The sequence below is a fragment of the Lithobates pipiens genome, unplaced genomic scaffold (genome assembly GCF_037356315.1).
Source record: "Lithobates pipiens isolate NorthernLeopardFrog02 unplaced genomic scaffold, aLitPip1_a1.2 Scaffold_35, whole genome shotgun sequence".
Taxonomy (NCBI): domain Eukaryota; kingdom Metazoa; phylum Chordata; class Amphibia; order Anura; family Ranidae; genus Lithobates; species Lithobates pipiens.
Window position 1 is genome coordinate 13,389,203 of NW_027507811.1, and position 25,055 is coordinate 13,414,257.

The following is a 25,055-nucleotide window of genomic DNA, read 5'->3' on the forward strand; positions in this document are numbered from 1 at the left end:
AAATACCAACCCACCCAGGCGGTCTCTCTGCCAACATGTTACCAAGATTGTACTTCACAAATATCAGAGAGAAAAAGACTACAGGGTTGATCTTCCCTAGACCACCCTCCCGCCTAGAAAGGTAAGTCACATTCCTTTTGACAAGGTTTATTCTGTTCCCCTATAACAGCTGGAAGAAACAAGTATAGACCCTGGTATAGAGAGAAGCTGGCAAAACGCAAACAAAACTGACATACAGAAAAATCGGAATCAGGTAAGTCTTGATCAGATCAACCTTTTCCCTCAAGGAAAGCTGCCAACCTTTCCAGCTTGCCACCTTGGCATCGGCATTCTCCAGCCTGTTCACCCAATTTGCATGACCATAGTCACCTGGGCCAAATTCAATGCCTAGAACTCTAATTTTTTGCTGGGGCTCCGGGAAGTCATCCGGGAGAACAAAGCTCTCACCTTCCACGCCCATCCAGAAAGCTTCACACTTGTCCTGGTTGACCTTTGAACCTGATGCCTCTGAATACTGTGTTATCACTGAGACCACCTCCTGCGCCTCCCCAGTCCCAGAGACAAAAACAGAAACATCATCAGCATAGGCCACAACCTTCAAAGGAGGCTCACCAGCGATGCCCAAAGGTACCCCACACAATGGCCCATTCTCCAGCCTTCTGATGAAGGGGTCAATTGCAAATGCATATAACAGAGGACTCAATGGGCACCCCTGACGCACACCCGAGCCGACCACAAAGGGTTGCCCGACCCAACCATTAACTAGCGGAAAGCTTTCAGCCCCTTTGTACAAAATCTTGAGCCAATCAATGAAACCCCCCTCCAGGCCATATCTGCCAAGAAGGAGCCATAAGTACTCATGATTAACCCTATCAAAGGCCTTAGCCTGATCCAATGTCAGCAAAAATTTACCCCAACCAGCAGCCCTACAACGTTCCAAGGCCTCCCGGACGGCTAACACTGCTGAGAAAGTGCTTCTACCTTGGACCGAACAGTGCTGGTGGTGGCATAACAAACTGCCTGCCACTGGCGATAATCGCCAGAAAAAATCTTCGCCAGTATCTTTCTATCGACATTAAGAAGGCTAATGGGGCGCCAATTCTCAATCATCGAAGGATCTTTACCCTTTGACAGAAGGATCACTGCAGATTGCCTCATGGAGGGAGGGAGAGAACCTTCCTGCAAATAGCCATTAAAAACCTCCGCAAGGTAGGGAGCCAGGATCATCTTAAAACAATTATAAAACTCAGCTGTCAACCCATCTGGCCCTGGCGTTTTCTTGATGGCCAGTTTATCAATAGCCTGGACTACCTCATCTGCAGTGATTTCATCTGTCAAATTCATCAAAGGAACATTACTTTCCAGTCCTGGTGTAGAGTCCAAAAAAGCCAACATCCTTGTCCGATCAAGGTTCCTTCCTCCCAGGAGATCGGCATAGTATGACCTGACAACCTCCAGGATCCCTGACCTAGACTTCGTCAGAGAGCCCGTACTGTCCTTCAGGCCATGGATCGTCTTAACTGCTACGCTCTGTTTACAGTTCTGGTAAGTGTCAGGCGAATGGTATTTCCCGTAATCCCTCTCCTGAACCAAAGAGGCGTGCCGGTCATATTCATGTCTCCTAAGGAGGAGCTTCACCTCAGAGATCGCCCCAGAATCTCCTCCATTCGAAACAAGGCGGTCAAGTTTCCTCCGCAAACGCTGGTAGGTGATATACTTATCTTGCTGCTTCTTTCTTCCTATGGCCTTGAAAAGCCTAACAGTCCGCTGTTTTACAAGCTCCCACCATTCTGACTTGCTGTTGCAAAAGTCTAGGATCGTTACCTGTGCTTGAAAAAAGTCCTCAAAGGATTGTCTTACTCTCTCGTCTTCCAGGAGGGCCGAATTCAATCTCCAGATACCCCTCCCCCTAGGTGGCATGTCTGAGGCATTCAGAGTCACAGATAGAATACAGTGATCAGAAAACTCCACTGCCCGACACACAGGTGCCGAAAAAGCAGAGTCTCCCTTTAAAAAAAAACCTATCTATCCTACTCTGACTACTACCTCGCTGAAAAATGAACCCCGTGCTGTCTGGGCAACGCTTAATGTGCGCATCTACCAGACCTGCTTCCCTAACTATCGCATTGAGAAAAAGGGTGTCATAGCCCAGCTTATCTCTGAAACCTCTCCTGTCTTTAGACCTAGTAATGGTGTTAAAATCACCTCCAAAGATAACCTGCTGGGCCGTAAAAAGAAAAAGGCTTAATCTTTGTAAAGAGGCATTTCCTGTCCCACTTCGTCTGGGGACCATAGATGTTAATCAGGCGCAGGTCCTGCCCCCTCACAGAGACGTCCAAGACCATGCATCTCCCAATCTCTACCTCAATCACCCGCCGGCACGTTACCATACCAGAAAAAAGGACCACAACCCCGCTGTAAGGCTCGGCCGCAAGAGACCAAAATGAGGGACCACATCTCCACTCCTTCTTTGCCAGATGTATATCAGCCAGACTACTCAGATGGGTCTCTTGTAAAAACAAAATGTCAGCATCAAACTCGCTGAGCAAAAATAAGGCCATATGACGAGCGCTTACTGATCTCAAGCTGGCAACATTAATGGTTGCCACTTTTAACGGAGTGGGAACTGCCATTAGGGTAATTGAGGCAGACGTTTCTTAGCCTGACTACTCCCTCTCCCTGGAGAACCAGCACGCTTTGTTGCGCCCTGGCACTCATCATCCATGGAGGACGCTGAACTGAACGAGTCCCAATCATCATCATCATTGTCCGACAGGACCTTAAACTTATTTTTCAAAGGCAAAACTTCAGGATTGAAGGGAACTGAACCCCTTTTTTTCCTTATTTTGCCCCTCCTCCTCCTATCCTCCAACCACTCCATATCATCTTTGGATAAACCACAACCAGCCTCCCCACACCTATCCTCCCCTTCAACCCCCTCCCCCCCACTCTCCCTTCCCTTATCTACCACCAGGCCAGCCTCCCCACTATTTCCCCCACTCCTCTGCACCCCACGATCTGCAATAGAAACCCTGCAGCGTCGGGGGAGGGGGACTGGCACCACACCTGATGCACCAGCCTCAGCACCTCTTGCTGCCTCTGCAATTTTAGAAGACACAGAAGGATTGGACACATTCTTGGCAACTGAAACTTTACATACAGACTGGGAAGACACAGGCACACTAGGTACACGCACAGACTGGGGAGACACAGACACATTGGGTATTGGCACAGACTGGGGCAGCACAGACTGGGGAGACACAGACACATTGGGTATTGGCACAGACTGGGGCAGCACAGACTGGGGAGACACAGACACATTGGGTATTGGCACAGACTGGGCAGACACAGACACATTGGGTATTGGCACAGACTGGGGAGACACAGACACATTGGGTATGGGCACAGACTGGGGAGACAGACACATTGGGTATTGGCACAGACTCAGATGGAATCACAGGCCCTCCAGCTGATGAGCTCTGTGCATCCTCCATGTCCAGACGGAAAAACTCCCTCATGAGCTCAGGCTTGTTGTGCATTGCCTCAGGACTAGTGATGGACGAACTTCCGACGGGACGTTTCGCGAACGCGAAACGCGAACGGACACAAACGTTCGCGAAAACGACCGTTCGCCGCGGGCTCCATTGACTTCAATGGGAGGCGAATTTCGCAAACCTTTAGGTCGAATTTGCGGCCACGGGGTAATTATTAGGGGGTAGCACGTAGTCCCACCACCTGGACAATAGCATAATACATGTATGAGGTGAATTTGGGATCGATAACTACAAGCATTTTTTTTTTATTTGGGAAATTGTTCTGACAATTCAGGACTATGGAGCTAATGAAGGCAATGGAGGAGAGGGAAGGTCAGGGACCAGGGTAGGCAAACAAGAGGGTGCAGGAGATACAGAGCACTGACAGCAGCACCGTAATACAGAGCACTGACATCAGCACCGTGACATACAGCGCTGACAGCAGCTCTGTGACATACAGCGCTGACAGCAGCTCCGTGACATACAGCGCTGACAGCAGCTCCGTGACATACAGCGCTGACAGCAGCTCCGTGACATACAGCGCTGACAGCAGCTCCGTGACATACAGCGCTGACAGCAGCACCGTGACATACAGCGCTGACAGCAGCTCCGTGACATACAGCGCTGACAGCAGCTCCGTGACATACAGCGCTGACAGCAGCTCCGTGACATACAGCACTGACAGCAGCTCCGTGACATACAGCGCTGACAGCAGCTCCGTGACATACAGCGCTGACAGCAGCACCGTGACATACAGCGCTGACAGCAGCTCCGTGACATACAGCGCTGACAGCAGCTCCGTGATATACAGCGCTGACAGCAGCTCCGTGACATACAGCGCTGACAGCAGCTCCGTGACATACAGCGCTGACAGCAGCTCCGTGACATACAGCGCTGACAGCAGCTCCGTGACATACAGCGCTGACAGCAGCTCCGTGACATACAGCGCTGACAGCAGCTCCGTGACATACAGCGCTGACAGCAGCTCCGTGACATACAGCGCTGACAGCAGCTCCGTGACATACAGCGCTGACAGCAGCACCGTAAGCAGCCCCAGGAGGAAGTCAGCACAGCACAGGGATGGTGTGATCCCCTCATAATAAGAACCCCCAGGAGGAAGTCAGCACAGCACAGGGATGGTGGGAGCCCCTCATAATAAGAACACCCAGGAGGAAGTCAGCACAGCACAGGGATGGTGGGAACCCCTCATAATAAGCAGCCCCAGTAGAAATATGACACCGCTCAACCTCTTCAAAGAGGAGGGTAGGGGCATATAGTACGGTGTGCTTTTTTGGGTCAGGGAAGTGAGCCAAATGAATTAAGAAGGTCTGTGTGCTTGATTCCAAAAATTGTTTATAGACATATACATGGTCTACTGATCACATGTGTTGAATTCCTCCGAGATCCATGCCTCATTCATTTTTAGAAATGTGAGGTAGTTAACACTGTGGTGAGCTAGGCGAGTACGCTTATCGGTCACAATCCCCCCTGCTGCGCTGAACGTCCTTTCGGACAGGACACTGGATGAGGGGCAAGCCAACAGTTCGATTGCAAATTGGGCAAGCTCTGGCCAGAGGTCAAGCCTGCCCACCCAGTAGTCTAGGGGTTCATCACTCCTCAGAGCGTCCACATCGGCCGTTAACCCAATGTAGTCGGACACCTGACGGTCTAGGCGTTCCCTGATGCTGGATCCGGATGACACCTGTCGATGGGTCGGCTGAAAGAATGACCTCATATCCGAAGTCACCAACACATCTTCAAACCGGCCTCTTCTTGCAGGCGCTGTTGGATTGGTACCCGCAAATCCTTCTCTGGGAGTGGGAATTGCTCCTCTGCCAGCGCACGCAAAAGCAGAATGCAGCATTTCTCGAAGCAAGGCCTGGAAGTGCTGCATTCTGACAGCCCTCTGCGACGGCGGTAACATTTCCGCCATTTTGTGTTTGTACCGGGGGTCTAAGTACGTTGCCACCCAGTACTGGTCCTTGACCCTCATGCTTTTTATACGGGGGTCCCTATTAAAACACTGGAGCATGAAGGCCCCCATTTGCACTAAAGTGGAAGCGGTGTGGTGGCCTGGCTCCTGCTCATCATCCAGGATAATGTCGTCCTCTTCATTCTCCTCTCCCCATCCTCGCACAACAGGGATCCCAGAAAGGTTTAAAGCATGCTCTTCTTGCTCCTGCTCATCCGCCCCGGCACCATCCTCCTCTGACTCCTCATCAGACTCCTGTTGTTGACTTGTCTCAGATAGAGTAGCCCCCCCTGGGAATTCATCCAGCATTGCGACTTCCTCATCTTCCCGCTCCTGCTCCTCCACAGCCTGATCAATGACACGACGCAATGCACGCTCCAGAAAGAAGGCATAAGGTACCATGTCACTGATGGCGCCATGGCTGCGACTGACCAGTTTGGTGATCTCCTCAAATGGCCGCAGAAGTCTGCATGTGTCGCGCATGAGCAGCCACTGGCGCGGTGAAAAAAAACCCAGCTCCCCAGAACCGTTTCTTTCGCAGAGTTCATACAGGTAGACGTTAACTGCACGTTTCTGCTGGAGCAGCCTATCAAGCATATAGAAGGTTGAGTTCCATCGCGTCGGGCAATCGCAAATAAGACGTCTGACCGGCAGATGGTGTCGCCGCTGAATGTCAGCAAGGCGAGCCATGGCCGTGTAAGATCTTCTGAAATGGGCCGAGATTTTCCTTGCCTGCCGCAAGATGTCCTGGACCCCAGGGTATTTGACAAGGAATCGCTGCACGACCAAGTTTAAGACGTGTGCCATGCACGGCACGTGCGTGATTTTGCCCTGTTTCAATGCGCTAAGCAGATTGGCACCGTTGTCACACACCACTTTACCAACTGTCAAATTGAGCGGTGTTAGCCACTCATCTGCCTGTGAACGCAAAGCTGAAAGGAGTGCCGGGCCAGTGTGGCTCTTTGCTTCCAGGCACAACAGACGCAGCACGGCATGGCAACGTCTCACCTGGCATGTGGAATAGGTTCTGGGGAGCTTGGGCGGTGCAGTGGAAGAGACGCTAGCAGCGGAAAAGGAGGAGGCAGCTGAGGAGGAGAGGGAGGAGGATGGAGTAGGAGGAGGAGAAGAAGAGTCAGGCCTGCATGCAATCCGTGGCGGTAAAACCAAATCTACACGGGTGCCACGGGTTACATGCTTGACGGCCGTCAGAAGGTTCACCCAGTGGGCAGTAAAACTGATATACCTTCCCTGCCCGTGTTTGCTAGACCACGTGTCTGTGGTCAGATGTATCTTGGCACCGACACTGTGTGCCAGAGATACATTCACTTGCCGCTGAACATGGCCATATAGCTCTGGGATGCCCTTCTCTGAGAAATACTTCCTTCCTGGGACCTTCCATTGTGGTGTTCCAATGGCCACAAATTTGCGAAAGGCCTCCGAGTCCACCAGTTTATATGGCAGTAGTTGGCGGGCTATGAGTTCTGACAAGCCAGCCGCCAACCGTTGGGCAAGAGGGTTATCCGGCGTCATCATTTTTTTACGCTCAAACATTAGGCCCACGGAAGCCTGCCTTTTTGCAGAAAAATGTGAGCTTGGCGTGATGGAAGGTGGAGTGGAGGACAATTGTGAGGAGAGAGGAGAAGGAGAAGTAGAAGACGAGGCTGGACGGTGAGAGCCTGCAGTGTGGCTTTGTGTGTTCCGTTGCTCCCACTGGGCTCGGTGATGGCTGCTCATGTGCCTTCTTAAGGCGGTCGTCCCTAGGTGAGTATTGGGCTTACCGCGACTAACGCGTTGACTGCAAAGATTGCAGATGGCAACGCTATTGTCAGCAGCGGACACGTTAAAAAAAGCCCACACTGCGGAGCCATGTGCCGGTGTCCTGGGAGCGCCAGATGTGACCGTACATGGTCGATGACTCGCTCCTGATACATTTGCAGTCTGCTTTGTCCCTGCTGTGCAATGTAAGTCATTGCTGCTTCTCCTCCCTATCTGCTGGTCCATATCTCCCTCTGAACTCCCCTCCTCTTCCTCTCTTGTGGGCACCCACGTGACATCACTAGACACGTCATCATCAACGTCACCTTCCCCACCGCTATAAGTAGAGTAGGCAGCAACACCGGGGACCAACCTCCTCCTTGGGCTGATCTGGGTACTGGCGTCAGACTGCTGAGTAGCGCTTGTTGCTACCTCCTCTTCCTGATCCAATACCAAGAGTGGCTGCGCATCAGAAATGTCCTCTTGATATGGATCGGAAAATAATTCCAGTGACTCAAGCGGAAGGTATGTGGTGGTGGTGGTGGTGGTCGTGTTGTTGGTGGTAGTGTCTTTGGGGGTGCACATAGCAGAGAGTGAAGAAGAGGGTGCAGATCGAGAGGATGAGGAGGGTGCAGAAGAGTAAGGCTGAGCGAGCCACTCAACCAAGTCTGGTGCATCCTTTAAAGTAATTGAACGCACCTTCTGCAACTTCCCACTTTGGCTCAAGCCTGTTGCTCCTGCCCTACCCCTACCACCCCTGCGGAAGGGCCTGCCTCTTCCTCTGCATGTCATTTTTTAAATGACCCTGTGACAAAACTCTTGTCCCTATACCGCTGAAGGACTGCTGCAGTATAGGTGAGCGGTCAGCAGTGGTGCACGTCAACCCTATCTATTGTGGACCTATAGCGGTCCTTACAGAACAGCAGACTGTACCGCACTCAAGCCTATGTACCGTAGCACCCTATACCAAGTTACCAGTCCTTATAAGAACTTTTGTGGACCAAGCAGGTTGTGTATTAGTGTTTAGCAGACTGTACGTCAGTCCCTATACCGCTGAAGGACTGCTGCAGTATAGGGCAGCGGTCAGCAGTGGTGCACGTCAACCCTATCTATTGTGGACCGATAGCGGTCCTTACAGAACAGCAGACTGTACCGCACTCAAGCCTATGTACCGTAGCACCCTATACCAAGTTACCAGTCCTTATAAGAACTTTTGTGGACCAAGCAGGTTGTGTGTTAGTGTTTAGCAGACTGTGCGTCAGTCCCTATACCGCTGAAGGACTGCTGCAGTATAGGGCAGCGGTCAGCAGTAGTGCACGGCAACCCTATGTATTGTGGACCGATAGCGGTCCTTACAGAACAGCAGACTGTAACGCACTCAGGCCTATGTACCGTAGCACCCTATACCAAGTTACCAGTCCTTATAAGAACTTTTGTGGACCAAGCAGGTTGTGTGTTAGTGATTAGCAGACTGTACGTCAGTCCCTATACCAATGAAGGACTGCTGCAGTATAGGGCAGCGGTCAGCAGTAGTGCACGGCAACCCTATGTATTGTGGACCGATAGCGGTCCTTACAGAACAGCAGACTGTAACGCACTCAGGCCTATGTACCGTAGCACCCTATACCAAGTTACCAGTCCTTATAAGAACTTTTGTGGACCAAGCAGGTTGTGTGTTAGTGATTAGCAGACTGTACGTCAGTCCCTATACCAATGAAGGACTGCTGCAGTATAGGGCAGCGGTCAGCAGTAGTGCACGGCAACCCTATGTATTGTGGACCGATAGCGGTCCTTACAGAACAGCAGACTGTAACGCACTCAGGCCTATGTACCGTAGCACCCTATACCAAGTTACCAGTCCTTATAAAAACTTTTGTGGACCAAGCAGGTTGTGTGTTAGTGTTTAGCAGACTGTGCGTCAGTCCCTATACCGCTGAAGGACTGCTGCAGTATAGGGCAGCGGTCAGCAGTGGTGCACGTCAACCCTATCTATTGTGGACCGATAGCGGTCCTTACAGAACAGCAGACTGTACCGCACTCAAGCCTATGTACCGTAGCACCCTATACCAAGTTACCAGTCCTTATAAGAACTTTTGTGGAACAAGCAGGTTGTGTGTTAGTGATTAGCAGACTGTACGTCAGTCCCTATACCAATGAAGGACTGCTGCAGTATAGGGCAGCGGTCAGCAGTAGTGCACGGCAACCCTATGTATTGTGGACCGATAGCGGTCCTTACAGAACAGCAGACTGTACTGCACTCAGGCCTATGTACCGTAGCACCCTATACCAAGTTACCAGTCCTTATAAAAACTTTTGTGGACCAAGCAGGTTGTGTGTTAGTGTTTAGCAGACTGTGCGTCAGTCCCTATACCGCTGAAGGACTGCTGCAGTATAGGGCAGCGGTCAGCAGTAGTGCACGGCAACCCTATGTATTGTGGACCGATAGCGGTCCTTACAGAACAGCAGACTGTACTGCACTCAGGCCTATGTACCGTAGCACCCTATACCAAGTTACCAGTCCTTATAAGAACTTTTGTGGACCAAGCAGGTTGTGTGTTAGTGATTAGCAGACTGTACGTCAGTCCCTATACCAATGAAGGACTGCTGCAGTATAGGGCAGCGGTCAGCAGTAGTGCACGGCAACCCTATGTATTGTGGACCGATAGCGGTCCTTACAGAACAGCAGACTGTAACGCACTCAGGCCTATGTACCGTAGCACCCTATACCAAGTTACCAGTCCTTATAAGAACTTTTGTGGAACAAGCAGGTTGTGTGTTAGTGATTAGCAGACTGTACGTCAGTCCCTATACCAATGAAGGACTGCTGCAGTATAGGGCAGCGGTCAGCAGTAGTGCACGGCAACCCTATGTATTGTGGACCGATAGCGGTCCTTACAGAACAGCAGACTGTAACGCACTCAGGCCTATGTACCGTAGCACCCTATACCAAGTTACCAGTCCTTATAAGAACTTTTGTGGACCAAGCAGGTTGTGTGTTAGTGATTAGCAGACTGTACGTCAGTCCCTATACCAATGAAGGACTGCTGCAGTATAGGGCAGCGGTCAGCAGTAGTGCACGGCAACCCTATGTATTGTGGACCGATAGCGGTCCTTACAGAACAGCAGACTGTACTGCACTCAGGCCTATGTACCGTAGCACCCTATACCAAGTTACCAGTCCTTATAAAAACTTTTGTGGACCAAGCAGGTTGTGTGTTAGTGTTTAGCAGACTGTGCGTCAGTCCCTATACCGCTGAAGGACTGCTGCAGTATAGGGCAGCGGTCAGCAGTAGTGCACGGCAACCCTATGTATTGTGGACCGATAGCGGTCCTTACAGAACAGCAGACTGTAACGCACTCAGGCCTATGTACCGTAGCACCCTATACCAAGTTACCAGTCCTTATAAGAACTTTTGTGGACCAAGCAGGTTGTGTGTTAGTGATTAGCAGACTGTACGTCAGTCCCTATACCAATGAAGGACTGCTGCAGTATAGGGCAGCGGTCAGCAGTAGTGCACGGCAACCCTATGTATTGTGGACCGATAGCGGTCCTTACAGAACAGCAGACTGTACCGCACCCAAGCCTATGTACCGTAGCACCCTAGACAGACCAAGTTACCAGTCCTGATAAAGAGCTTTGTGGAACAAGTGAGTTGTGAATGATTAGCAGACTGCAGCAGAAGGGCAGCAGTCAAGTATAATATTCTTTCTATATTTGGAAGAAAGAATATTATACGTGTACAAGCCTATTACCGTACCACTGATACCAGTCCTGAAAAGAACCTTTGTGGAACTAATAGTAACAGCAAGTCTTTAAAATTATCCTCACTGCCTGACACACTGCTTCCTGCCTGTCCCTATACAAATTGGCAAAAAAGAGTAGGCTGGAACGATTAGCTGGAACAGCTCTTTTGTGGACCTGATAGTAACAGCTAATGATGATGATGATGATGATGATGAAGAAAGACTAATCTGGCTGAGCTGTCCCTAAAATAGCAGCATACAGCGCTCTGTCCCTTTATCTAAACTGACAAAAGAAACTCAGGCTGCTGACCTAACACCTATACCAGTCCTGAAAAGAACTTTTGTGTACCAAATAGCTAGCGTTTTCTCTGTCCCTACTCCACACAGGATCCTTTCCCTACAGTGACAGAAGAAAGAATGTAAAATGGCCACCGGATCGGGTGTATTTATAGGTTAGGGGGAATGTCCAAGTGTCCATGAGCTGTCATGTCTCAATTGGTTGTCCTGTAACACATGATAAACGTGTCACGAAAGGTTAAAGTTCTTGTATACATTAAACACGTAAGTCCGCCGGGGCGAACGACGGAAAAAGGCGTTCGAACCCGCGGACGGCGAAAGTCGGAAATTCGCCGCGAAACGACCGCCGGGCGAACCGTTCGGCCATCACTACTCAGGACACTGACTGTAAGGATGTCCCACTGCATTGCACAGATTACACCTTATAATATTACAATCCTTTGCCAAATGTCCTATACCCTCACACAGAGAGCACTTCATCACTGGACAGGAGGATGCAAGATGCCCTTTATCTCCACATTTATTGCAGAGCTTTGGCTGGCCCGGGTAGAAGATGGTCAGCCTGTCCCTCCCCAGGAAAGCTGAGGATGGCAAATGCTGCACAACATTGTCAATAACCTTTAGTTTCAGCTGCACAGACCATCCCCCCTGTCCATATTCCCCGATCGTCCAAAATCTTTGTTAGGGGGCTCAGGACGTCCCCATACCTCCTCAACCATACAGTCAGATCCCCTTGTGGTATAGATTCATTGCGCACAAGTATTGTCACCATTTTAATGAGGGGCTGGCGCGATATAAGTTTGGGGGATGAGCCCTTTCCAGTCCGGCAGGCCCCTACACACGTGTTCAAACTTCTCCCAAAATATGTCCAAAGACTCGGGACGGATAAAGGACAAATCATATTCATAGGAACCTGCCGGACTGATCAGGGCGAAGATATCTGCAGGCCTAAACCCCATCTGCAGGATTTTATCCACCACTGTCCTCCTATGTGGGGGGTTTCCATCACCTTCCCATTTCAATTGTACAACATTCCTCCTTTTAAACAAGGAGGAAGATAGAACGTCCCCATGCTCCTTCCCTGCTTGCTCCCCCTTCCCAGATCCTGTGGCAGCAACACCAGCATAAGTTTTTCTTCCAGCACCAGCTTTTGCAGTCTTGTCCTCAGATACATTCAAACCTGCTGGCAGAGAGTGTGAATCAGCTGGGATAGCAGTCTTCTGATTAGCAGGACCCACCCCCTCCCCCGAACACTCTGCTTCAATCCTGGGAGCCATCACAGTCTTGGCTGCTGCAGACTCCTGGAGAGCTGTAGTACTACTGCTCCCAGCATCTCCTCCACCAATCACAGGAACAGCCTCTGTGCCTGGTCCAGGCAAAGTCACTGTATTGTCCATGGACCTCTCTGCAGACTGAAGCTGACAGTTATTAGCAGATGTATTTGCTTGCAGTACATTGTCTATGGGTCCGGGCTGACTGTCTGCAGTACTACAACCCTCAGCAGGCCCATTGTCATTAAAGATACCACCATCCTGCACACACACAGTACCTGCACCTGCTCTCTCCACAGGTCTTTCTTCCACAGGGCTGGGAACGGTGTCCATCTTCTCCTCACCATCCTGGGGAGCTGCATTAGGACTGGACTCCAGTTTATTGATCAGATCCAGCATGTCAGAACCTTCATCCTCCGGCTCAGATGTTCCATATTGCTGGGGAGGGAAGGGGACAGAGGCCTCCGCCATTGAGGGCTCAGCAGGTGTCCGAGATGTTGAACAGCTGGGCTCATCCTCTGGGCCCACTTTCTCACTCTCTGCTTGCATCTCCTCGCTCTCCATGCAGGAAGAAGCTCCTTTCCTCATTTGATTAAATCGCTCCTCATTTTTATATTTCTCTTTAAAAGCTCCACTATTCTCCTTCAGAGAACTCACCAATTCCTTCTGCTTCCGCAGAGCTTGTTCCAGGTCCTTCAATTCAGGCCTCAGAGCCGGTCTCTTCTTACTGAAGACTTTGGCACAAATCTGCTTTTTCTTTTTAAATTCAGCTTTCAGAGCTCCCAACTTCTCCTCTTCCTTCTCAATCCGCTTCAGCGTTTCCACAATCCTCCGTCTAAAGGCAGACAGAGATTCATCCTTCCTTGGGCCAGGCCCAGAATCTTCCGCAGGTTGAGGCCTATCCAGGGGGCCCCCGCCAGGGTCCTCCCCAGGATCCAGCATCCTTCCTGGGGCAGAGGAGTAACTCTAGCCCCTGGTCTCTGGAAGCACAGGAGCAAAGGGACTAGCAACCTCTCACCTCGCTGTCAAGGAGAGGAATGGCAGTTTCCCACCATCCCTGTGCTGAATTCCCGGGTCAGTACACCCGCTGTGCCCATTATGAAGGGTTCCCACCATCCCTGTGCTGAGTTCCCGGGTCTGTACACCCGCTGTGCCCATGATGAGGGGTTCCCACCATCCCTGTGCTGAGTTCCCGGGTCTGTACACCTGCTGTACCCATTATGAGGGGTTGCCACCATCCCTGTGCTGAGTTCCCAGGTCTGTACACCAGCTGTGCCCATTATGAGGGGTTCCCACCATCCCTGTGCTGAGTTCCTGGGTCTGTACACCTACTGTGCCCATGATGAGGGATTCCCACCATCCCTGTGCTGAGTTCCCTGGTCTGTACGCCCGCTGTGCCCATTATGAGGGGTTGCCACCATCCCTGTGCTGAGTTCCCAGGTCTGTACACCTGCTGTGCCCATGATGAGGGGTTCCCACCATCCCTGTGCTGAGTTCCCGGGTCTGTACACCCGATGTGCCCATTATGAGGGGCTCTCACCATCCCTGTGCTGAGTTCCTTGGGTTTTATCTTTTAGGTTCGTTAACTTTTCGTAACAATTGCGAATTTTCTTTTATTTTGAATATAAAATAAACTAATTCAATTTCTTAATTTTCTGTTTCAATATATTTATTGAAAGTATTTCCAGAGAGGACACAAATTGTAGGCAAAGAATGACATGAAGAATGGGGTCCACGGGGCAGGTGGAACATATCAAAACATTGAGAACAAATAAAAAGGGTCCAAATATTATACCACCAGTCGTTTCCAACACAAAGGGCTGCCATATAAAGTAGAAATTCAACATAAAAAGATACCTTCTTGTAAAGCATCCAATAGTCCTACTCAGAAAACCGAACTGGGGCAAATATTAGAACCTTCGCCGCCGCCGCCACCCACCGGAGAACCGGTCCCGGTGTCAGTTTGTGGACTCCATAACTTTCCTACAGACCAATTAAAATACACTCATTGGGATTTTTTGGTGGGCCGGTACTTCTCGGGGCTTACCGCTTTCACCGAAGTGTCCGAGAACCGATCCAACGGTGCGGTTGGTTGGTCACAGAGGCAATGAGAGTCCAGATCGTCTCTGATCGCCTCTATGACCTTGGAGAACCAGAGCGACGTCATCACGTCATTTCCAGTCTAGGGCGGAAGTCAATTTTATTTATTTTTTTAAAGCAAAAGGAATAAAAAAAAATGTTTTATATATATATATATATATATTGCTTTTAAAGGTAAATGAGAGATTTGGGGTTTTTCTGACCCCCTGATGTCTCCATAAAGAGGATCTGTCATCCCTTATTTCTATTACAGGGGATGTTAACATTCTTTGTAATAGGAATTAAAGGTACAAAAAAAAAAAAAAAAGGAGGGACAGTATAAAAATAAAAAGTATATATATATTTTTTTTCTTTTTAAAGGCAAAGGAGAGATTTGGATTTTGTTTTTTTTACCAGAGATCTCTCCATGAAGAGGACCGGTCATCTCTCATTTCTATTACAAGGGATGTTTACATTTCTTGTAATAGGAATAAAAGTGATAAAAAATAATTAAAGGCACAGTGTAAAAATAAAAAGTATTATTTTTTTGCCTAAATGAAAGATCAAAAAACAATTATTTTGCTTTTAAAGGTAAATTAGAGATTTTGGATTCTTCTGACCCCTGATGTCTCCATAAAGAGGACCTGTCATCCCTTATTTCTATTACAGGGGATGTTTACATTCCTATCAGTGGCCATCATTGTCCATCAGTACAGCCTATCAGTGCCCATCAGTACAGCCTATCAGTGCCCATCAGTGCAGCCTATCAGTGCCCATCAGTGCAACCTATCAGTACCCATCAGTGCAGCCTATCAGTGCCCATCATTGTCCATCAGTACAGATTATTACTGGCCATCATTGTCCATCAGTACAGCCTATCAGTGCCCATCAGTACAGCCCATCAGTACCTATCGGTGCAGCCTATCAGTGCCCATCAGTACAGCCTATCAGTGCCCATCACTGCAGCCTATCAGTGCCCATTAGTACAGCCTATCAGTGCCCATCAGTACAGCCTATCAGTGCCCATCAGTACAGCCTATCAGTGCCCATCAGTATAGCCTACCACTGCCCATCAGTGTCCATCAGTACAGCCTATCAGTGCCCATCAGTACAGCCTATCAGATCCACCTCATCAGTGCCCATCAGTACAGCCTATCAGTACCCATTAGTACAGCCTATCAGTGCCCATCAGTACAGCCTATCAGTGGCCATCAGTACAGCCTATCAATGTCCATCAGTATAGCCTATCAGTGCCCATCAGTACAGCCTATCAGTGCCCATCAGTACAGATTATCAGTGGCCATCAGTACAGCCTATCAATGTCCATCAGTATAGCCTATCAGTACCCATCAGTGCAGCCTATCAGTACCCATCAGTGCAGCCTATCAGTACCCATCAGTGCAGCCTATCAGTACCCATCAGTGCAGCCTATCAGTGCCCATTAGTACAGCCTATCAGTGGCCATCAGTACAGATTATCAGTGGCCATCAGTACAGCCTATCAATGTCCATCAGTATAGCCTATCAGTGCCCATCAGTACAGCCTATCAGTACCCATCAGTGCAGCCTATCAGTAACCATCAGTGCAGCCTATCAGTAACCATCAGTGCAGCCTATCAGTACCCATCAGTATAGCCTACCACTGCCCATCAGTGTCCATCAGTACAGCCTATCAGTGTCCATCAGTACAGCCTATCAGTGCCCATCAGTGCAGCCTATCAGTGCCCATCAGTGCAACCTATCAGTGCCCATCAGTACAGCCTATCAGTGCCCATCAGTACAGCCTATCAGATCCACCTCATCAGTGCCCATCAGTACAGCCTATCAGTACCCATCACTGCAGCCTATCAGTGCCCATCAGTACAGCCTATCAGTACAGCCTAAGAGTGCCCATCAGTTCAGCCTATCAGTGCCCATTATTGATGCCTCATCAGTGCAGCCCATTAGTGCCACCTATCACTGCCCACCTCATCAGTGCAGCCTATCAGTGCCAATCAGTACAGCCTATCAATGCCCATCAGAACAGCCTATTAGTGCCACCTATCAGTGCCCACCAATGCCGCCTCATCAGTGCAGCCTATCAGTACCCAACAGTACAGTCTATCAGTGCAGCCTATCAGTGCCCATTAGTGATGCCTCATCAGTGCCCATCAGTACAACCTATTAGTGCCCATCAGTACAGCCTATTAGTGCCACCTATCAGTGCCCACCAGTTCCGCCTCATCAGTGCAGCCTATCAGTGCCTATTAGTGATGCCTCATCAGTGTAGATCAGTACAGCCTACCAATGTCCATCAGTGTAGCCTAACAGTGCCCATTAGTGATGCCTCATCAGTGCCCATAAGTACACCCTATTAGTGCCCATCAGTGAAAGAGAAAACGTACATGTTTGCAATTTTTATTAACAAACTATGAAAACTTTTTTATTTTTGGTCTTTTTTTGTTTATCAAAAAATAACCCCCCCCCCCCCCCCCCCCGTGGTGATTACATACCACCAAAAGAAAGTTCTATTTGTGTGTAAAACAAGATAACAATGTCCTGTGTGTACAGCGTCACATGACCGCGTAATTGTCCTTCAAAGTGTGACAGCTGAAAATTGTCCTGGGCAAGAAAGGGGGGGGGGGGGTTGACAGCGCCCAGTGGTATAGAAGGGGGTATAGAAGTTTTTTTTTTTCCCCAAAAAAAATGGGTTTGAAAAACGGCTTGGCAAATACCGCGTGACATAAATAACGGCAACAACCGCCATTTTATTCCCTGGGGTCTCTGCTACAATTATATCATCTGGTTAGCAAGTGGGCAGCCTCACTTGGTGTGAACGCTCTGATGTCTGAGCACACTTCTTTGGCTTGCAAAGCTTTTCCCGCACTCTGAGCAGGAATAAGGGCGTTCACCGGAATGGGTTTTCTGGTGCTTTCGAAGGGTCCCTTTCTCGGTGAAACACTTCCCGCACTCTGCGCACGAGAAGGGGCGCTCGCCCCTGTGGGTCCTCTGGTGCGCGTAAAGGTGTTGCAGCTGGATGAAACGCTTCCCGCACTCCGAACACGGGTAACGGCGCTCCCCCGTGTGGCTCCTCTGGTGTATGAGAAGGTATTGCCTCTGGGTGAAACACTTCCCGCACTCCGAACACGGAAAAGGGCGCTCGTCCGTGTGCGTCCTTTGGTGCCTGAGAAGGTTTCCTTTCACGGTGAAGCGCCTCCCGCACTCCGGACACGAAAAAGGGCGCTCGTCCCTGTGTATCATCTGGTGTCTAAGAAGGTTTCCTTTCTCGGTGAAAGATTTCCCGCATTCAGAACATGAAAAAGGAGACTGGTTTTTGTGACTTTTCTGGTGTTTAAGAAGGTGGTCTATTCTAGAGAAAGATTTCCCGCACTCGGAACATGAAAAAGGACGCTCGCCCGTGTGAATTTTCTGGTGTCTGAGAAGTTTTCCTTTATCAGCGAAACGTTTCCCGCACTCTGTACATGAAAAAGGAAGCTCATCCAAGTGATTTCTCTGGTGTTTGAGAAGTTTTCCTTTATCAATGAAACATTTCCCGCACTCCGAACATGAAAAAGGACGCTCACCCGTGTGAATTCTCTGGTGTATGAGAAGTTTTCCGTTATCAATGAAACGTTTCCCGCACTCTGTACATGAAAAAGGACACTCATCCAAGTGACCTCTCTGGTGTACACGATGTGCAGCTTTGTCAGCAAAACATTTCCCGCACTCCGAACAACAAAAAGGACGCTCACCCGTGTGTGTTCTCTGATGTATAATAAGGTGTTGCATCCTAATAAAACATTTCCCGCACTCTGAACATGGAAAAGGACGCTCACCCGTGTGTATTCTTTGGTGTTTATCAAGCTCTCCTTTGTGAGCGCAACATTTCCCGCACTCCGAACATGAATAAGGATACACACCGGTATGAATTCTCTGGTGTCTAAGAAGGGTGTTTCGTGAAATGAAAGATTTCCCGCACTCTGGACATAAAAAAGGATTCTCACACGTGTGAATTCTCTGGTGTATAAGAAGGTCCCCTTTCTGAATAAAACATTTCCCGCACTCCGAACATGAACAAGGACGCTCACCCGTGTGTATTCTCTGGTGTCTGTTAAGTGTTCCTTTGTCAGTGAAACATTTCCCGCACTCTGAACAGGAAAAAGGACGTTCCCCTGTGTGAAGTTTCTGGTGTTTTTGAAGTTGTTCTATCTTCCTGAAACCTTTCCCGCACTCTGAACATGAAAAAAGATGCCCACCGGAGGGACCGCTCTGCTCTTCAGGTAGTGGCCTGCTTTCATTGTGAGATTTCTCGCGATCTGAAGGGGACAATGAAGGCTCTACTGTGTGGCCTCCATCACATACAGAAGAGTTCTGGGGATTAGATGGGTCTATTGATCTTGCCATATTATGAGAACTTAGATGGACATCTGAGGTCATAGTATGGGATTTATGAGAAGATTCCTCAGGATTAGAAGGATCCATTGATCTTAGATGGACATCTGAAGTCATAGTATGGGATAGATGGACATCTGAAGTCATAGTATGGGATTTATCAGAAGATTCCTCAGGATTAGAAGGATCCATTGATCTTAGATGGACATCTGAAGTCATAGTATGGGATTTATCAGAAGATTCCTCAGGATTAGAAGGACACATTGATCTTAGATGGACATTTGAAGTCATAGTATGGGATTTATCAGAAGGTTCCTCAGGATTAGAAGGATCCATTGATCTTAGATGGACATCTGAAGTCATAGTATGGGATAGATGGACATCTGAAGTCATAGTATGGGATTTATCAGAAGATTCCTCAGGAATAGAAGGATCCATTGGTCTTAGATGGACATCTGAAGTCATAGTATGGGATTTATCAGAAGGTTCCTCGGGATTAGAAGGATCCATTGATCTTAGATGGACATCTGAGGTCATAGTATGGGATAGATGGACATCTGAAGTCATAGTATGGGATTTATCAGAAGGTTCCTCAGGATTAGAAGGATCCATTGATCTTAGATGGACATCTGAAGTCATAGTATGGGATAGATGGACATCTGATGTCATAGTATGGGATTTATCAGAAGATTCCTCAGGAATAGAAGGATCCATTGGTCTTAGATGGACATCTGAAGTCATAGTATGGGATTTATCAGAAGGTTCCTTGGGATTAGAAGGATCCATTGATCTTAGATGGACATCTAAAGTCATATTATGGGATTTATGAGAAGGTTCCTCAGGATTAGAAGAACGTATTGATCTTAGATGGACATCTGAGGTCATAGTGTGGGATCTATCAGAAGGTTCCTTGGAATTAGAAGGACCCATAGATTTTAGATGGACCTCTGATGTCATAGTAAGGGATTTATGAGAAGGTTCCTCAGGATTAGAAGGATCCATTGATCCCTCCAGATGGTGAGGTCTTTGATGTGCGGTTGGAGTAATGGGATCTTCTCCTGGAGAACATTGTGTGATGTCATCATCTTCTGCCTTCAAATCTGGAGATAAAATTGGATCTCCCTCCGAAGTTCTCAGAACAAAACGTCCATCTGTAAGGAAACAAATTTTAAACAAAAAATGTAAAATATGTGTATTAGTCTTGCAATTAGGAGTCATATATGTTGGTCCAGCAAATTGGGTCAAACTCCATATGAGATGATCAGGAGCCGCTGTAGGATAAGGATTGTGTCTACTGTTTTCCCTGCGGGCTGAATGTCCGATATACAGAATGTCTTTTATTTCAACCCATCTACCAAATGTAAATATATACTTTATATTTATAGAAATAAAATAAAAACGTGAACTGGTTTTATATTTAGTGTTTATGACTTACTTGTGTCCTCATGTAGAGAAGATTCCTCCGGTTTACTTTCCATAATCCTCTCCCCCTCCTCCATAGACTGCTGATCTCCACTCACCAACATCTCTTCTTCTTCTTCTTTAACCTCAACTTTGATGTCTTTCCTTTCTTCATTCTAAACCCCAAAGATGAGAGAATACATTTATAAAAAAGGAACAAAACGTTTAAAAGAAGATAGTCATCTCCTGGTTTTTTTGTTTTTTTTTGGCGAGTCCCATCTACCTGATCATTCTCTTTATAATTGTGATCTTCCTGTGTGGAATCCCGGGAATACAGAGGACAACCCTCCTCCATAGACTGCTGATCTCCACTCACCAACCTCTCTTCTTCTTCTTCTTCTCCTTTAACCTCAACTTTGATGTCTTTCTGTTCTTCACCCTAAACCCCAAAGATGACAGAGTACATTCATAAATAGGAACAAAAGATTACATAGAAGAATTTCCTCTCGTAGTTTAAGGTCTACATGATCTACCTGATGATGGTGGGGGATGGTGTGATCTTCCTGTGTGGAATCCCGGGAATACAGAGGACGGGAACATCTCTCTGGTGGGTTCCCATTACTGGATCCATCTGTAGGAAACACACACACTGACTGAATACATTGTTTCTATGTGTTTATCAGATGATGGGGGATCTAGGTGGAGCCTCCGTACTGCTCTCTCCTTTACAATAAAGTCTCCTCTTACCCGGTGATGTGAGGGGCGGCTGATTGTCCATCATGACGTCCTTGTAGAGATCCTTGTGTCCTTCTAAATACTCCCACTCCTCCATGGAGAAATAGACAGTGACATCCTGACACCTTATAGGAACCTGACACACACAATGATACAGTCACCATCCAGACACATCCCTTGTCTGTTACTGGATAATGTCCCAGAATTCCCAGAATCCTCCTCACCTCTCCTGTCAGCAGCTCCATCATCTTCTTGGTGACTTCTAGAATCTTCTTATCGCTGTTTCTCTTGGGTTTCATTGAGTGGGGTGGAGGCACTGTGATGGTTAAATGGTCACTTGACTCCACTGGAGAGCACCTCTGTTTGTAAGAAGCAACACCAATGTTATGTTACCCTCCCAGAATCCTCCTCACCTCTCCGGTCAGGTCTGTGTTTTATTAATAGAGATAAGAGTGATGTCATGTGACCTCCCAGAATCCTCCTCACCTCTCCGGTCAGGTCTGTGTTTTATTAATAGAGATAAGAGTGATGTCATGTGACCTCCCAGAATCCTCCTCCCCTCTCCGGTCAGGTCTGTGTTTTTATTAATAGAGATAAGAGTGATGTCATGTGACCTCCCAGAATCCTCCTCACCTCTCCAGTCAGGTCTGTGTTTTATTAATAGAGATAAGAGTGATGTCATGTGACCTCCCAGAATCCTCCTCACCTCTCCAGTCAGGTCTGTGTTTTATTAATAGAGATAAGAGTGATGTCATGTGACCTCCCAGAATCCTCCTCACCTCTCCGGTCAGGTCTGTGTTTTATTAATAGAGATAAGAGTGATGTCATGTGACCTCCCAGAATCCTCCTCCCCTCTCCGGTCAGGTCTGTGTTTTTATTAATAGAGATAAGAGTGATGTCATGTGACCTCCCAGAATCCTCCTCACCTCTCCGGTCAGGTCTGTGTTTTATTAATAGAGATAAGAGTGATGTCATGTGACCTCCCAGAATCCTCCTCCCCTCTCCGGTCAGGTCTGTGTTTTTATCAATAGAGATAAGAGTGATGTCATGTGACCTCCCAGAATCCTCCTCACCTCTCCGGTCAGCAGGTAGATGATCTCCAGGATGAGGTTTAGTATCCTCTCAGTCACGTGACTCCGGTCCTCCTCCATCTTCACTGGTGTAGTCATGTCATCCATACAAGATCTCTGTAGATGGATAATATATAACGTCCACGCTGATCATTATAACTCACACACTAGTAGAGATTCATTTTAAACCCTCGGCGTTAAAGTGAAGGAAGTTTACATGTTAATAAATACCAAAATATATTCAGCATCAAAACAACAAGCGTTTTCAAAAATTCTAAAATGAAAAAAAACGAAGATACCCAAATTTGTAGTTGTGTTTAACCACTTGCCACCCGGCCTATAACAAATAGACGGCGGCAAAGTGGTTGCATAATCCTGACCGGACGTCATATGACGTGATCAGGATTATGAGCCGCTGCGCGCCCCCGGGGGAGCGCATCGTGGCGATCGTTGACACCCGGCAACTACGATCTCGGTAAAGAGTCTCCGACGGAGACTCTTTACCACGTGATCAGCCGTGTCCAATCACGGCTGATCACAGTGTAAATAGGAAAAGGCGGTGATCGGCTTTTCCTCACTCGTGTCTGTCACACGCGAGTAGAGGAGAGCCGATCGGCTGCTCCTCTGACAGGGGGGGTCTGTGCTGATCGATTATCAGCACAGCCCCCCCGAGGATGCCCACACTGGACCACCAGGGACGCCACCAGACCACCAGGGATGCCAAGGACAAGGTATGCCACCCTAGACCACCAGGGATTCCAGTCAGTGCCACAATGGATGCCAATCAGTGCCCATAATGGATGCCAATCAGTGCCCACAATGGGCATTAATGATTGGCATGCATTATTGATTGGCATCCATTAGTACAATATATTATAATACAATGCCGCCTATCAGTTCCCATCTGTGCCGCCTATCAGTGCCCATCCATGCCCACCTGTGCCGCCTACCCATGCCCACCTGTGCCAACTAACCCATGCCCACCTGTGCCACCTATCCATGCCCATCCATGCCAATCCGTGCCAGCTATCAGTGCCAATTTGTGCCACCTATCAGTGCCCATCCGTGTTGCCCATCAGTACCACCCATCAGTGCCGCCTATCAGTGTCCATCAATGCCACCTCATCAGTGCCACTTCATTGGTGCCACCTCATCGGTGCCCATCAGTGCCGCCTTATCATTGCCCATCAGTGTAACCCCATCAGTGCCCATCAGTGAAGGAGAAAACTTACTTATTTGCAAAGTTTTGAAACTGAAACAAAAAAAATATATTTTTTTTTCAAAATTTTCGGTATTTTTTTATTTGTTTAGCAAAAAATAAAAACCGCAGAGGTGATCAAATACCACCAAAAGAAATCTCTATTTGTGGGAAAAAAATGATAAAAATTTCATTTGGGTGCAGTGTAGCATGACCGCGCAATTGTCATTCAAAGTGCAACAGCGCTGAAAGCTCAAAATTGGTCTGGGCAGGAAGGTGTTTAAGTGCCCTGTATTGAAGTGGTTAAAATGACAGAGATTGATACACCGCCGGTCAATGTTTAGTGAAAGTCACATTCACGGTTTAAAATAAAAATACTTCTATTCATTCTCATAACTTATGTACATGGGGTCTTGTGGAAGGTCTTTCAACATTTCTTTTATTATTTTATTTTTTATTATATTTAAAAATGCATTTTATTAATATATATTGCTAAGGTAGTGAGAAGGTTTATGGCTGTCGATATCGTACGTCCATCTAGTGGAATTTATGGTTCCATATTTAGGGGTATCTTTCATATAACCCATCGGGGCTGGGTTAAGAGCATCACGTGCTTGGTGCTGAGGATTTTGGTGGACCTTTTTACTGGGCACCCTTCTGTGTTTCTAAGAGCCCGTGGTTGGCGTGCGCCCAGGCTCGAAAGGGTGCATGCCAACTAGGGAAGCCTGGCATTTGACAAATGCCAGGTTGCCGCAAGGGCCATGCATTGGCGTGCACTCTGAGCTGAAAGAGTGCAACCGAGAGGGCCTAACACTATGGAAGCCCCAGAATTCTGCAAGAGCCCTGCACTGGCGTGCCCCAGGCTTCCCGTTAGGACTGCTTGTGCGGCGCCCGTTATCAATCACACCACCCTGCCCAGGCGGTGCATGCGGAATGCAGGGCCTGTCGGGGGAGAACTCTGTTGGCCCATTGCTTTTCATGAGCAGTGTGTTCTTTTTGGGTGGCTGGACCTATATTAAGGTACGGGCCTGGAGCTGCAGCTCCAATAGCCCCTACATTAATTCAGCCCTGTAACCCATTTATATGTATCATCACCTACGGGACATAAAAGACGTCACGGTGACTATGGAGGAAGAGGACGGACATGACGGGGGGGTTACTGGGTGTAAATATAAAATAATATCTTATTACCTCCTCTGCTGCCATCTCCAACAACGTCTCCTCTCTACTTCCTCCTGACTCACCTCTGACCCACAACTTCCTGTCTGTACCTGACATCACTTCCTGTTGTTGCGTTCCACCGACAATACATGACATCCCCACCTTGTGTTGAATATAAATACTGCAATCTATGTTACGTCTCATCATTTTTCCCTCAGCCTTGTGGTCCATTCTTCTATTCAGTTATATTGATGATTACACACATAAATAATATAGTAAAAGTCTCCTCTTTACTTCCTCCCGACTCACCTCTCACCCGGAACTTCCTGTCTGTAAGTTAAATCACTTCCTGTCTGCACCTGACATCACTTCCTGTTGTTGCGTTCCACTGACAATACAGGAGAGCACCACCTTGTGTTGAATATAAATACTGTAATCTATGTTACGTCTCATCATTTTTTCCTCAGCC

General features: G+C 48.1%; 2 protein-coding genes across 3 annotated transcripts in view; both read right to left on the reverse strand.

Annotated features, from left to right (window-relative positions):
- LOC143955502 (uncharacterized) overlaps window positions 1-25,055 on the reverse strand; it is a 111,469-nt gene that overhangs the window by 13,723 nt on the left and 72,691 nt on the right.
- Window positions 14,224-20,857, reverse strand: LOC143955577 (uncharacterized). 2 transcript variants are annotated; one of them, XM_077465658.1, is made up of 4 exons: window positions 20,706-20,857; window positions 20,457-20,598; window positions 19,999-20,172; window positions 14,224-19,608 (listed from the first exon to the last, which is right to left on the reverse strand). In XM_077465658.1, exons 1-4 carry the CDS (start codon window positions 20,775-20,777, stop codon window positions 17,453-17,455), a joined length of 2,544 nt encoding a protein of 847 aa, XP_077321784.1. In that variant the 5' UTR covers window positions 20,778-20,857; the 3' UTR covers window positions 14,224-17,452. The 2 variants fall into 2 exon arrangements, with proteins under 2 accessions (XP_077321784.1, XP_077321785.1); XM_077465659.1 differs by having other exon boundaries at window positions 14,224-20,172; window positions 20,706-20,855.

Bases quoted from the DNA above. Each gene is read 5' to 3' on its own strand.
- LOC143955577 (XM_077465659.1), bottom strand. From the start codon at position 20,777: ATGGAGGAGGGTTGTCCTCTGTATTCCCGGGATTCCACACAGGAAGAT. The intron at 20,599-20,705 runs GTAGATGGGACT...TTTGGGGTTTAG, and splicing joins ATTATAAAGAGAATGATCAG to AATGAAGAAAGGAAAGACAT. The intron at 20,173-20,456 runs GTAAGTCATAAA...GTTTCCTTACAG, and splicing joins TTCTCTACATGAGGACACAA to ATGGACGTTTTGTTCTGAGA.